The sequence below is a fragment of the Anomaloglossus baeobatrachus genome, chromosome 1 (genome assembly GCF_048569485.1).
Source record: "Anomaloglossus baeobatrachus isolate aAnoBae1 chromosome 1, aAnoBae1.hap1, whole genome shotgun sequence".
NCBI classification, from domain to species: Eukaryota; Metazoa; Chordata; class Amphibia; order Anura; family Aromobatidae; genus Anomaloglossus; species Anomaloglossus baeobatrachus.
Genome location: NC_134353.1, coordinates 651323456 through 651337188, shown reverse-complemented (window position 1 = coordinate 651337188; position 13733 = coordinate 651323456). Strand labels below are relative to the sequence as shown.

Here is a 13733-nt window from a genome sequence, read left to right as displayed (position 1 = left end):
GTCGCTGGTAAGCGCAAAGGGTCGCAGGCTTCTAAAGCCACCCTGGCTCGATGGATCAAAGAGCCAATTCTTGAAGCCTACCGTTCTGCTGGGCTTCCGGTTCCATCAGGGCTGAAGGCCCATTCTACCAGAGCCGTGGGTGCATCCTGGGCATTACGACACCAGGCTACGGCTCAACAGGTGTGCCAGGCAGCTACCTGGTCGAGTCTGCACACTTTCACCAAACATTATCAGGTGCATACCTATGCTTCGGCGGACGCCAGCCTAGGTAGAAGAGTCCTGCAGGCGGCAGTTGCCTCCCCGTAGGGGAGGGCTGTCTTGCAGCTCTAACATGAGGTATTTCTTTACCCACCCAGGGACAGCTTTTGGACGTCCCAATCGTCTGGGTCTCCCAATAGAGCGACGAAGAAGAAGGGAATTTTGTTACTTACCGTAAATTCCTTTTCTTCTAGCTCTTATTGGGAGACCCAGCACCCGCCCTGTTGTCCTTCGGGATTGTTGGTTTGTTTGCGGGTACACATGTTGTTCATGTTGCACGGTTTTCAGTTCTCCGATGTTACTCGGAGAGAATTTGTTTAAACCAGTTATTGGCTTTCCTCCTTCTTGCTTTTGCACTAAAACTGGTGAGCCAGTGATCCCACTGGGGGTGTATAGCCAGAAGGGGAGGGGCCTTACACTTTTTGGTGTAATTGCTTTGTGTGGCCTCCGGAGGCAGTGCTATACACCCCAATCGTCCCAATCGTCTGGGTCTCCCAATAAGAGCTAGAAGAAAAGGAATTTACGGTAAGTAACAAAATTCCCTTCTTCCTTGACATAAAACATTTTTGAAAAACAGACAGGAAAATGTTTATCTCAGAGAAATAATTATTTGCGATCCCGTGCTGTAATGTTTTCATAGTTTTTTTACATCCTCCCTCGCCCAGGAGATGTGGTATGATTAGACCATGTCCCTGTACGGTCAGACACGGCCATTACACAGTCCATAGCAGGGGCACCTATATAAGATTATCTCAGCACAGGAATATTTTTTGTTTTTAAACACATCCAATTGTGGAACTTACTATTCCAAGATCTGTTGATTAAAATAAACTTTACAATTATCTTTGTTCATGGGAAAACCCCTTTAAGGCAGTGCTTGAAAATAATGGTGACCACAAAAATATTGACACCTTGAGCACAATTTGGCCATTTTCACTTAGGGGGTGTACTTAGTTTTGTTGCTAGTGGTTTAGACATTAATAGCTGTGTGTTGGGTTATTTAGAGGGCACCAAATTTACACTGTTATACAAACTGTACACTGACTTCCTTACATTGTATCAAAGTGTCATATCTTCAGTGTTGTGCCATGAAAATATATAATTATTTACAAACGGGAGGGGTGTACTCATTTGGTGACATACTGTATAGAAGTGGAGCTGTACTTATATAATGACATGATGGAAATGCGTGATGATATAATCTACAACTTACTTTGTAAATGTTCAGTAATTGAGTTTATTTTGTCACAGTCTCTTCTTTGCTGGGATGTCTCCGTGAATCCCCCTGTTCTTGCACACAGTCTACTGTCATGTCACAAGGACTGGGTGACTAGCTGTTCATGGACAGATGACAGCATGTTGGTGAGAACCAAAAATATTTTTACTATGTAATTTAGAGAGTGTTGTTGACATGTATCTACCGTAAATATTTGCTGTGGTTGTAGACTTGTGTAAGTCTTTCTGTGATACCCCAGAGTTGGGTATTAGTGTAAAGTTTTATGATGTATATGTTACAGAAGTTTTGTGCTATTTTCCATAGGTATATTAAATCAGGTAATAATTAGTTAACAATCCTCACTAAGTCAGTAGCTAGGAGAATAGCTTGGATGGTGAAGTCTTAGGCGGGCTTTGCACACTACAACATCGCAGGCCGATGCTGCGATGCCGAGTGCGATAGTGCCCGCCCCCGTCGCAGCAGCGATATGTGGTGATAGCTGGCGTAGCGAAAGTTATCGCTACGCCAGCTTCACACACACACTCACCTGCCGTGCGACGTCCCTGTGGCCGGCGACCCGCCTCCTTGTTAAGCGTCACTGCGACGTCACACGGCAGGCGGCCAATCAGAGCGGAGGGGCGGAGATGAGCAGGATGTAAACATCCTGCCCACCTCCTTCCTTACGCATATCCTACGGAAGCCGCAGTGAGGCCGGTAGGAGACGTTCCTCGCTCCTGCGACTTCACACACAGCGATGTGTGCTGCCGCAGGAGCGAGGAACAACATCGGACCATTGCGTCAGCGTAATTATGGATTACGCCGACGCTGTACCGATGATACGATTACGACGCTTTTGCGCTCGTTAATCGTATCATCCAGCCTTTACACACTGCGATGTCGCATGCGATGCCGGAAGTGCGTCATTTTCAATTTGACCCCACCGACATCGCACCTGCGATGTCGCAGTGTGCAAAGTGCCCCTTAGTGTACATAATGGTTGTTACCTCAGAGTCTAGTCAGAGTACAGTTTGAGACCAGCAAGAGGACATGCCAGAAACATGTAGGGTAAGTTAACCCCCGCTCCAGTGTGCTGTATGGGGACAGACTGACCGGAAACAAACATGTAAGATACTTGAGAGCTAGCACCCTGTAGAAAGATGGAATGCCCTGATATGCATAGCACCCTTAGCCTAAAGGAAAATGCTACTTTGGGCACAGGAGAAGTATGAGCTTGGAGGGTGGTACCTCATAAAAAGATCGGAACATGAAACTTCCGGTTCTGGCACTGGTGAGGTAGGACACAGAGTGAAGAGCTCCAGCACCTAACCAAATTTAGACCTGTCACTAACACCATTGAGTGCCGTCAGACCAACTCACCAGCAGGACTAAACGCCAACAGGAACTACCAAATCTTTTATGGACTGGTATTTGCTGCTCAGTGCACATAAGACAGTGGGACAATGTATGGCTGGCAGGAACTTCAGTGGGGAAAAGGAGAACATGAGTACGCTGATGATCTAACAGAGGAGGCTTCCTCTGTTCTGCTGGACTATAAAAAGCTGGCAGTCGAGGTAGCAAGCAGAATTGCTCCAGACATACACAAAAACCCTGGAACAAGCTATTCAAACCTCCCTCAGTAGCATACAGGGAGAATTAAGCCAACAAATGGGCAGAATAGGCGAACTGGAGCAGCTCAGTGAAAAGGTGAAACACCTGGAAAATCGCTCCAGAAGCAGCAATTTGAGACTAGTAGTTTTAATGGCATTAGTTCCCGCCCCAGAAGAGGCTTTGTGAGGATCTGCCTTTATCTCTGGGTCTCGTTCACAGCTGAAGGGTTGAAAGAGCTCAATGTGTGAGGCTGGACTTGCGTTTTTATCAGGTCGGTTCAGAAAACCGGTCATCAAGATCGCACTAAGTAATAATGAAGTTCCTACATTACATTGACCTGTCTGACATAATTAGGGCTTACAGGAAAATGGCTCACCCGCTGGAAATCGGAGGCATGAGACTCTTACTATTTGAGGACTATTCCACTGATGTTGCAAAACACAGGAAGGCCTTTAGCAAAGTATGCTCCACCTTGTGTCATGCAAAAAAGAGGTTTGTGCTGCAATACCCCTATGACTGGGTCCTTCTCTGATATCACACAATCAACAGAGCAAGAGATGAGTGAACAATCCAAAGCGTATTTATTCTATGCAATACAGAATGATCATCAAATAATCCATCAAACGGAGGGTAAAAATAGTCCAGAAATGGCATAAATGTCCCGGAGTTCAGTCACAATCCTCCAGCAGTCCTTCTTTACGGAAATCGGGGTTTCTCACTGTCTCTCTGGGGTACTGGCCACAGCCTCAGCGTCTCCCTCAGAAGTTCTTGCCTCTTCTCTCTTGTAAGTCTCACCCAGAATGACTAATCCCCCAGGTAAACGAGAGAGTTTAGGTGGATCCCAGGCCCCCTCCCCCAGATCTAGGGCCAGAAGCACTTCAATGGGATATAACCTGACTTAACAGGACAAGCAATATATCGTAGACAGACCACCATGCCCAAACCATGAACCCACACAGAATGGTACATAACCCACAATATCACACCATCACAACCCCACAATACTAAGGTCTTTATGGAAAGTGGAGAATCTCTCACTTAAAAGTCACCCAGGGATGCTGAATTTAATATGGATGAGCTTCTGCTCAACTCTGGGAAATCAAGAAATGGTTATCAAAAGCAAAAAATAATGGGTTGACAATAGATTCTACTCAACACCAAAGTCCCAAAGGATGACAAGACATCACAGCAGATCTCTTCCCTGAGTAACAAACCTTGCACACTAGGCGTACTTTTCTTTCTATCTGGTCGGACTGGGTTCTTAAACATTGTTATTTTATCACTAATCATATCTCAAACCCTATTTTGAGAAGTAATGTAAAGTATTACCAGGTTAAGAAATGGGTTAAAAAAGTTTATATGACAAAGTTATGATGAAATGAGGGTGTTTAGATATTGTAGTAGAACGTATTCTTGATATATAATCACTGGTCAAAAAAGTGAGAATACAGCCTAATTACTAGGAATAGGCTCAAAAAGGTTCTGAACATCTTTCTGTGCCTCGTTCTTTGTGTTGGGGAGGATACCGCTCACACCATCTCAATCCTTCATAGCTGGACATGCGTTGTGTTCTTTGACACTGCTGGAAATTTAGGGTGCTAGGTGGGAAATTAAGTTCCTACTGTGAGATTCCCTTGCATAATGCTGGTGGGCAAGTTAGTGCTGCGTGATGCACCCTGTAAGTGAATATACAATCTAGGGTTTGGGATGAATCTACTTTTTCCTTCTAATTTTTTCCATTCTAGTTCGCATTGCTATTCATTCTTTATTCCTGCTTAACAAAAAACAAAAGAGAAGGCCACAACGTGTTCAGTAGTGTGCTTATATATTACACTTTTATACTGACACTTATACTCGCCCCCCCCCATCTTTTTTTCTTTGTTTGTGATCTGAGTGGCTGGCTTGTTCATATCTTACAACTACCAGACTGAATATATGGAATTTAAAAGGTCTCCGTTCACCTAACAAGAACAAAAATGTTAAGACATCTTAAATGTTTTTCACCTGATATCGCTCTTTTTCAAGAGACTCACTTAAAAGAAGATTTCTTCAGGCTTAATCGATGTGGGGTTGGTGAAGTTCAGGACAGACATGCATGGGAATTTATATTATTCCGCCAACATTTTTCATATACTTCGTTAACCCACGAACATGATGAGCAGGGGCGCTGGATTCATATCACTATAGAACATGGGGGGAAATTTACAGTATATATAATGTATACAGTTCCAATAGTTCTAACAGATTTTTTTGGGGGCAAATCAGAGGAAAAAGTACTAATAGACAACTCGCCATTGATAATTATCAGAGGTACTTCAAGAGAGTCAATAATATCAAGGAAGACAGGAAGAACCTTTTTTCTGATTCCAACAAGGGGCAGGTAGCTCTCCCTTGCTTCCTAGAATACACTGGTTTTTGAAAGATGTGTGGTCTGGTTACACCCTGATGCAAGGGAATTTACTCTTTTTTTTCACATGTCCATCAGTCCTGGTCCTGGTCTATGTCCTATCATATGATAATATACTATTGTTACCCGATGTTTACCTTAGTTACCAGCGCACACCGCTTAACTTAGCGTGTGCAGGGAGCAGGAGCCGGCACTGGCAGCGTGAGAGCTGCGGAGGCTGGTAACGAAGGTAAATATCGGGTAACCACCTTGGTTACCCGATGTTTACCTTGGTTACAGCTTACCGCAGGCTATTAGACGCCGGCTCCTGCTCCCTTCACATTCAGGATTGTTGCTCTCTCGCTGTCACACACAGCGATGTGTGCTTATCAGTGGGAGAGCAACAATAAAAAACGAACCAGCGCTGTGTGTAACGAGCAGCGATCTCACAGCAGGGGCCAGATCGCTGCTCAGTGTCACACACAGCGAGATCGCTAATGAGGTCACAAAAAACATGACTCAGCAGCGATCTCAGTAGCGATCTCGCTGTGTGTGAAGTACCCCTTAGAACTGCAGTTACCCTGTGCCAGAAATCTGCGTTTAAGGTGTGGCACCACAGACATTCACCAAGCCTACCCAATCCCATCAGGGTTGCACTGAACAAGTAGATTACCCTTTTCAGAATAACGTATAATTGAGTCATTTTATGGTTCACTGAAGGGGATATATAGAGGGGAGATTCCAAGATCTCTCAGTCCTCACCACTAATAGAGGGAATAAGCAGCTCCCACTTGTTTTTTCACCCTCCATGAAGTAGAACCAATACCCTTTGACAGCATGTATGGGCTGATATGAGACCTTGTGGGCCTTGTAAATACAATTGTGAGTGGAGAGCGGACCTTAATTGAAGATTTCTAAAAAATTAGGATGTCGGCACATCATAATTATTTCACAACTGATGAAAACATAGCAATATATTCTGGTCCTAAAGATTGCCAAGTAAAAAGACGCATTGAGTACTCCAAAATTGAGGATACCAGGGATGGAAAATAAGATTTCTGCATAGAGGCATGTCCGCTAAAATATGAGTAAAAGTTGACACTTGTTTCGTCTGTCACCAGTCTAACTGCACCAACTTGTGCATAAACAACATTTTGAGAATGTCAGATTTATCATGCTCCAAAAATCCAAGGAGAAAGCTAGTGTTAGCCACTTCCACCACGTCACTCTACAAGTTTGGCAGTATCCAACTGCTTAGCGCCTTTGCTGACCTGCTATGTAAGAAAGAAAAAAATCTGGCAAAGCTGTAACCCTGAGTTTTTGGGTCTTTAAAGGGTCCATAATGTAGGGTTGGGCCGAGAACTACCACATAACCATCTAGTGGCTTAATTTGTAAGTCTTGTGAAGAAGGATTTAGGGATAGGTACCACACTGTGTTGCAAACTATAACAAAATTTTGGCAATTACATAATCTTAATTACTGTGTTTTGCTGAAAATAAGATCTACCCCGAAAATAATCCTTAGCAGGATTTTTCGGGCTTTTTGGAGGATGCTTAAAATATAAGCCCTACTCCAAAAATAAACCCGAGCATTCTGAAAGAGGACTTAAGCAGCCCTTTAAATATATGTAACTTTTATTGGTGTACGTTGTTGTAAGTACTGAAAGTTTATAGTCACTTGCCGGCTAGTTAATGGAATGAATCTTGACCCCTCTTCCCACCCATAATCCTGCTCAATCCTCTGCCAGCGTCAGTGACTGGAACTTGTTCTAATAAACTACACACTGACACGCTCTACTCAGAAGAACCGCTGGCGAGTGCGAGCATTGCGCTGCAATCCTCTGGCCGTAGTATGACAGTCTAAGTGAATTACAGACTCCCGATACAGATGGGTGTGCGGGGGAAGGGTTGAATATTTATTAATTCATTAGCGCAAGTTCCAATCACTGGTGGGTGGCCAAAAGGGTGGGCAGGGAAGGCGGTGAATATTCATTAAAGTGAATCTGTCTGCAGATCTGTAATCTGAAGCCAGCATCCTGCAAGGTTTAAAATCTAGAATTCAGGAACGCCTGTATTGTCACGGTCCAATCTGTTGTTTATTTGCTATGTTTCTTTAACTAGCAGGACTTGTCATAGCTCGGACTACAAAGTCACACGCATAGCAGTCCAGCTCATCCCCCTCCTCTGACTGACACCTCACTGTCAATATACAATCTCTTTAGAAAGCCAGGTGTGGGCAGGACAGCTCTTGTATCTCTGCTACATGGCTAAATCTTAAAAGTCTGATTGTGTCAGAACGGCTGCCCCCAGTAATCTAAGTGATACATCGTTGGTTTCAGGATCTATTTACCTACATCATACTGTTCTCAGATTAAGTAGCAAAAACCTGCTGACAGATTCCCTTTAATTCATTAACACAAGTTCCAATCACTGACGTCTGCAGAGGGGTGGGCGAGAATATGGAATGGTGAAGGGGTGAATGTTCCTTTTTCATTAAGCGACGATCCAATTATGGACACCAAAACAAAATATGACCCCTCAAAAATAACTACAAAACACATACAGCTGCACACTGAAATTCTAACAATGAATAAGGGAACCCTGGTATTGCATTACTGCTATAGGAATATTTGAAAAAAGGGAGATATTTAGCATATGTATTGGGCAATGCATGTGACCTCGGCAACCAACGGCAAGGTAATCTCTGTATATGTACAGTGTGTATGTGTGTGTGTGTGTATGTAATGTGTATATATATATAATATATATCTATATATATATAATTGCCTTATTCTGTCTTGCTCCAAAATTGTGTCCTTACGGTGACAAACAGCGGATTGGCCGCTCGCCTCGGTCCCCCCCGTACGGATTGGCCTTTCGCCTCGGCTCTGCCCCCGCACGGATCGGCCGCTCGCCCAGGCTCCGCCCCCCACATGGATTGGCCTCTCGCCCTGGCCCCCTGCACGCATTGAAAACTCGGCCACGCCCCGCCCCCCTCACGCATTGCACGCTCGCTCTGGCCCCGCCCCCGCACGCATTCCCCGAACCGATACGGAGACCCGACTCCCAGGTGAGAACAGACACACATACACACACATCAGATCACACTCACTCTCACACACACACCTCACACACACATCAGATCGCATCCACATACTCACAACATCCGTGATATCGCTTGCTTCTCGGCGGCGATACTGTGCAGTGACCTTCCAGGACCTGCCGGAGGATCACATGGCCGGAAGCATGTGGTATCTCCGGATGTTGTGATTGTGTGAGCGCGTATGTGCGATATCGTCAGTGTGTGTGTGTGAGTGTATGCGATCGGATGTGTGTGAGTGTGTTCTGATGTGTGAGTGTGTGTGTGTGTGTGTGTGAGTGTATGCGATCGGATCTGTGAGTGTCGGCAGAGGAGCACGGCGTGCAGCACAGCTGCTGGGACCGCCCACCGGTGGGCACAGGGAGAAGTCGGGTGTGTGAGTGTGTGCGATCAGATGTGTGCGTGTATACTGTCTGATGTGTGACTGTGGAGCACGATGTGGGGTGCACAGCATGGGGGATGGAGCACGATGGGGAGTGCGCAGCATGGGGGATGGAGCACGATGGGGAGTGCGCAGCATGGGGGATGGAGCACGATGGGGAGTGCGCAGCATGGGGGATGGAGCACGATGGGGGTTGCGCAGCATGGGGGATGGAGCACGATGGGGAGTGTGCAGCATGGGGGATGGAGCACGTTTGGGAGTGCGCAGCATGGGGGATGGAGCATGATGGGGGGTGCGCAGCATGGGGGATGGAGCACGATGGGGGGTGCACACCTCCCCCCAAAACACACACACACACACACACACACACACAAACACACTGCCACACACGCACTGCACAACACACCACACACACACTGGGAACCACAAACACTGCCCTACACAGACACCCACACACACAGACAACGCCGCACACACACAACACCCAACACACAAACACCGCGGCACACACAAATATACGCACATACCGCACAACACACACATTGCACAAAACATACTTTCCCCCAAAATACACACACAAACCGCGCAACACACACACACAACGCTACAGATACACAGCGCTCCACAAATAACGCAACACACGCAACACACAAACAACACCGCTCTCACCCCCCCGCCACACCCAGACAACACCCAGAACATTTACAGCCCCTAGACAACAACATATATATATATATATATATACATATATATATATATATATATATATATATATATATATATATATATATATTATTTCAAAAATCATACATTAACTACACAATACGTAAATTCTAGAATACCCGATGCGTAGAATCGGGCCACCTTCTAATATATATATATATATATATATATAATTACACACATACTATGATTGGGGGTTTTACATACATATTCTATACATGTCCATTATATATATGTATAGTTTGTGTGTGTATATGTTTATGTATATTCATCTTGATTTTCTACCTATTCTAATAGGTTTCATCTTCAGGAGATGGATCCGTGTGTTTGTGGGATATTCAGAAGGAGAACCTGCTCCTGACATTTGCAGGACATCAAAGTGCAGTCAGCAGTGCTCTTTGCATGGTGTGTGTTTTTTTTTTTTCCTCTTTCACAATTCCACTATTCTACTATGGTGTGTTTTGACCTTTTTGACTTCTCTAATAAGGGTGAACGTGTCGTCACCACTGGCCGGGATGGTTTCCTAAAAGTCATGGATCTTACTGGGACAGAAATTGCTAGTATTCCAACTCACCACAGTGAGATAAATCAGAGCACTGCATACTGGGACCCAGAACATAGCCGAGGTACAATTTTCAAACGGTATAAAAATGACTGGAGCAGTAATAATGTAGATTATTTTCAGGTACTTTTTATTGTTGTATCACTTGATTTACGCTAGATAACAAAGCAACTTAAAGGGGTTCTCCAATAATGTAATAAAATGGCCCCTATCACGTAATTCAAATGGCAGCCCATTCTAATCACGTCAAGACGGGCTGCAATCTAAAGAAACATTGTTCCTGAGACCTGTGTTTCAACTGATTAGAAGACCAGTATTGTGAGCATACATACTGGTGATTTGGGTAGCAGGCTGTGACATGAGATGAAATAAATCTTCTCGGCTGACAGAGTGCAAAGGATTTTTTTCTCTCTGCTCTGTTTTTCATGCTCAGCTGACTGAGGAGAAGATTTATTTATGTCAAATGTTTGAACAACTCTGGTATGTGTGCTTACTATACATCTTTTCGTTCAGTTAAGACTAGAGCTGATAGAACGGCCAATAATCCGGGGCCGGCGAATCACTAACAGATTTAAAAAAGAATCCGATCTGCTCTGGAATCCGGTGCCCATATAAGTCAATGGGGATCGGAATCCGGAGGGTAAAAACATTTGTGGAGGGGCTAGGGGGCTAAGAGCGAGCGTCGCATACTCACCGAGGCGCTGTCATGGTGGCACACTCCTTCCGGGTCACACTGTTACCTTCCGGAGCCGACCATTCAATATTCATGGTTTTCCCCGCCCACCGGCACGTGTTGGTTGCAGCTAGACACGCCCCCATCCTGAGTGGCAGCTAACTGCAACCAATCACAGGACGGCCGGTGGGCGGGGAAAGCAGTAGTCTGTCGGTCAGTTCACAGTAGTAAACACTCGGCAGCACAGTTATAGCGCTCGGCTGCAGCCTCAGCCGTCGCGCAGTATCTGTGCTGTGTATACAGTGCCCAGAGTCACACGTGCGAGGCTGCCGGTGCTCCCATGGCAGACTCGCGTGAGCCCCTCGCATGTGTGACTCCGGTGAAAGTAAAAAAAAAAAAAAAAAAAAAATGACGTGCGGTCCCCCCTAATCTTCACATTCAGCCATAACGCCGGCCGGGGGCTGGTATATATATTCAGCCCGCAGCCGTCCGGTATGTCGCATCTCCTAGCAGAAAAAGCGCAGTTTTTTTGGCTAAGAGATGCAGATTTTGTGCTGAAATTTTTATACCATATTCCTGCATCCAATCTACACCTACTGTTAAAAAATCACGGTGTTTTGACACAATTTTTATGCCGCTGTTTTTGCCGCAGTTTTTTGCCAGGAGGTGCACATTTGGTGCTGAAGTCGTCTGCACCAGCTTTCAGCACCAAATTTCCACCTGTGGCAAATTTTTTTTTTATTTTTGGTGGCCAAGGGATGCAAATTTGATGCTGTGATTTTTACACCATATTCCTGCATCCAATCTACACCTCCTGGCAAAAAATCGCGGTGTTTTGACGCCTGTTTGAACATGAGCGTGCATGTACCTAGAAACACATGCACGCTCCTGTCAATGTGTGTGCGGCTGTGCTGCGATGTCACACTTGTGGGAGTCCCTCACTGTGACTGCTGCCTAAGATAAGCCGCATGCGTTTTTTTTGTTTTTAAATTTAAATAAATAATAAAAAAAAAACGACGGTCCCCCCAATTTTCATTCCCAGCGATAACGCCGGCCGGGGGCTGGTATATCCTCAGCCCCCAGCCACCCGGTATGGTCGCATCTGTTAGATGTGGCCATTCCGGTGCGATATTGGCTCATCTTGATTGCCCTGGTGCGGTGGCAATCAAGGTAATAGCAGGGGTTAATAACATAGCATGGCTGCTATTAAACCCCAGGTTTGTGATCGCACGGGCGTCTGTGAGATACCCGCATCACAAACCTGTAAATTACAGTAAATAAACAAGACACCGAGAAATCCTTTATTTGGAATAAAGTAGAAACGCAGCCTCCTCCTTCACCACTTTATTATCCCACCACAGCCCTCCGGCGTAATCCACACGAGATCCAGCGGCGACACATCCAGCTCTGCTACATGTCAGAGTGAGCAGCCATAGAGCACGGCTGCCCACTCTGAGTGCAGCCTAGCAGCCTATTACTGAGCTGCGATGACTGCACGGCAGAGCTGTCACAGGCTGGGGGCGCGTCAGCCAGGAACCAATCACAGCTGAGAGGACGGCCGGTGGGCGGGGAAAGCACGGAAAGCTGTGTGACTGCGTGCACAGCACAGGAAGTGAAAGCGCGACCCGGAAGCGAGTGTGCCGCCATGACAGAGTCTGATAAGTATGGAACGCTCATTTATTTATTGTTTTTTTAACATTTTTATTAATTGCCGATTCCGGATCGTGCAGCTGTAATCCCGTGCCCGGGTCCGGCCCGGGGATAGCGCTGAAACCGCGCGGATCCGGACGTTTACAGTCCGGGTCCGCTCAGCACTAGTTAAGACACTGGTCTCAAGAGCTGTGTTTCTTCTGACTGCAGTCCGTCCTGACACACGACTGTGATGAGCTGCAAGTTGAAATGTATGACGGAAGCCATTTTTATAACTATTTTTTATTTTTGTTCTTGGAGTACCCTTTTAACATAATTTTACTTAGGTCTTTTCTGATAATTTATATCTCATTCTTTAACAAGTGAAATCCTGAATAGATAAGGAAGCCATAGTTAAATGGAATCTGGCTTGTTTTGACATGCTGAGAAGTTATTTCATATTTTTTATATTTGGATAGATTACGTGTGTTTTAAACATTTATTTCAGATGATGCTGATTTAGTGGTCTATACTGCTGGTTCTGATGGCATGGTATTAAAGTGGAGTCCTCTTCAGGTGAGTTATATATACTGTGTAGCGTATTTTGTATCAAACCTTTTTATCAACACCGGATGATGTGTAGGATATATGCGTATCAACATTTAAGCGTTACGGAATATATATCTTCTAGATGGACCAGATACAGACTCTACATGGTCATGGAGCTGCTGTAATAGCATCTGCAGCAGATCCTCAGCTTGATGTGACCGTAACGGCAGCTAAAGATGGCTCCATACGGCTCTGGGGAACCCCATGCAGAGATGGTATAAAAAATGATGAGGGCAGTGTAACTATCTAAAGAAGGCATTGTATGGGTAACATTTTTGACTAATTTATTTACAGACCCTTCGATGGTCGCTAGTCACAAGGGTGCAGTTACTGCTGTTGCTTGGTCCCCTGATGGTGAACTGGTGGTCTCAGGAGGAGAATGTGGAGACATTCTTGTTTGGAACCAGCAAAAAACTCTACAGACACTACAGGTAAGTACATGGTCTAAAAGGAAACTCTCTGGGGAAAAGTGTGTAATGCTAGTTCAGGGACTGCGGTACCAAACGAAGAGCCCTTGTGTCACTCGCCCTGCCTTGGGCCATGCACTACCAAACACTTACGTATTCGTTTTGCCTTATATTAGTATT

The 13733-nt window shown here is 45.3% G+C and overlaps 1 protein-coding gene across 1 annotated transcript in view; it reads left to right on the top strand.

Moving 5' to 3' along the window:
* Nucleotides 1-13733, top strand: part of TEP1 (telomerase associated protein 1) — a 119149-nt gene that overhangs the window by 93301 nt on the left and 12115 nt on the right. The window contains exons 43-48 of the mRNA XM_075319906.1: nucleotides 1510-1620; nucleotides 9971-10078; nucleotides 10161-10299; nucleotides 13046-13113; nucleotides 13229-13361; nucleotides 13441-13577. Of these exons, the coding sequence (XP_075176021.1) occupies nucleotides 1510-1620; nucleotides 9971-10078; nucleotides 10161-10299; nucleotides 13046-13113; nucleotides 13229-13361; nucleotides 13441-13577 (696 nt within the window). The remainder of the gene's footprint in view (nucleotides 1-1509; nucleotides 1621-9970; nucleotides 10079-10160; nucleotides 10300-13045; nucleotides 13114-13228; nucleotides 13362-13440; nucleotides 13578-13733) is intronic.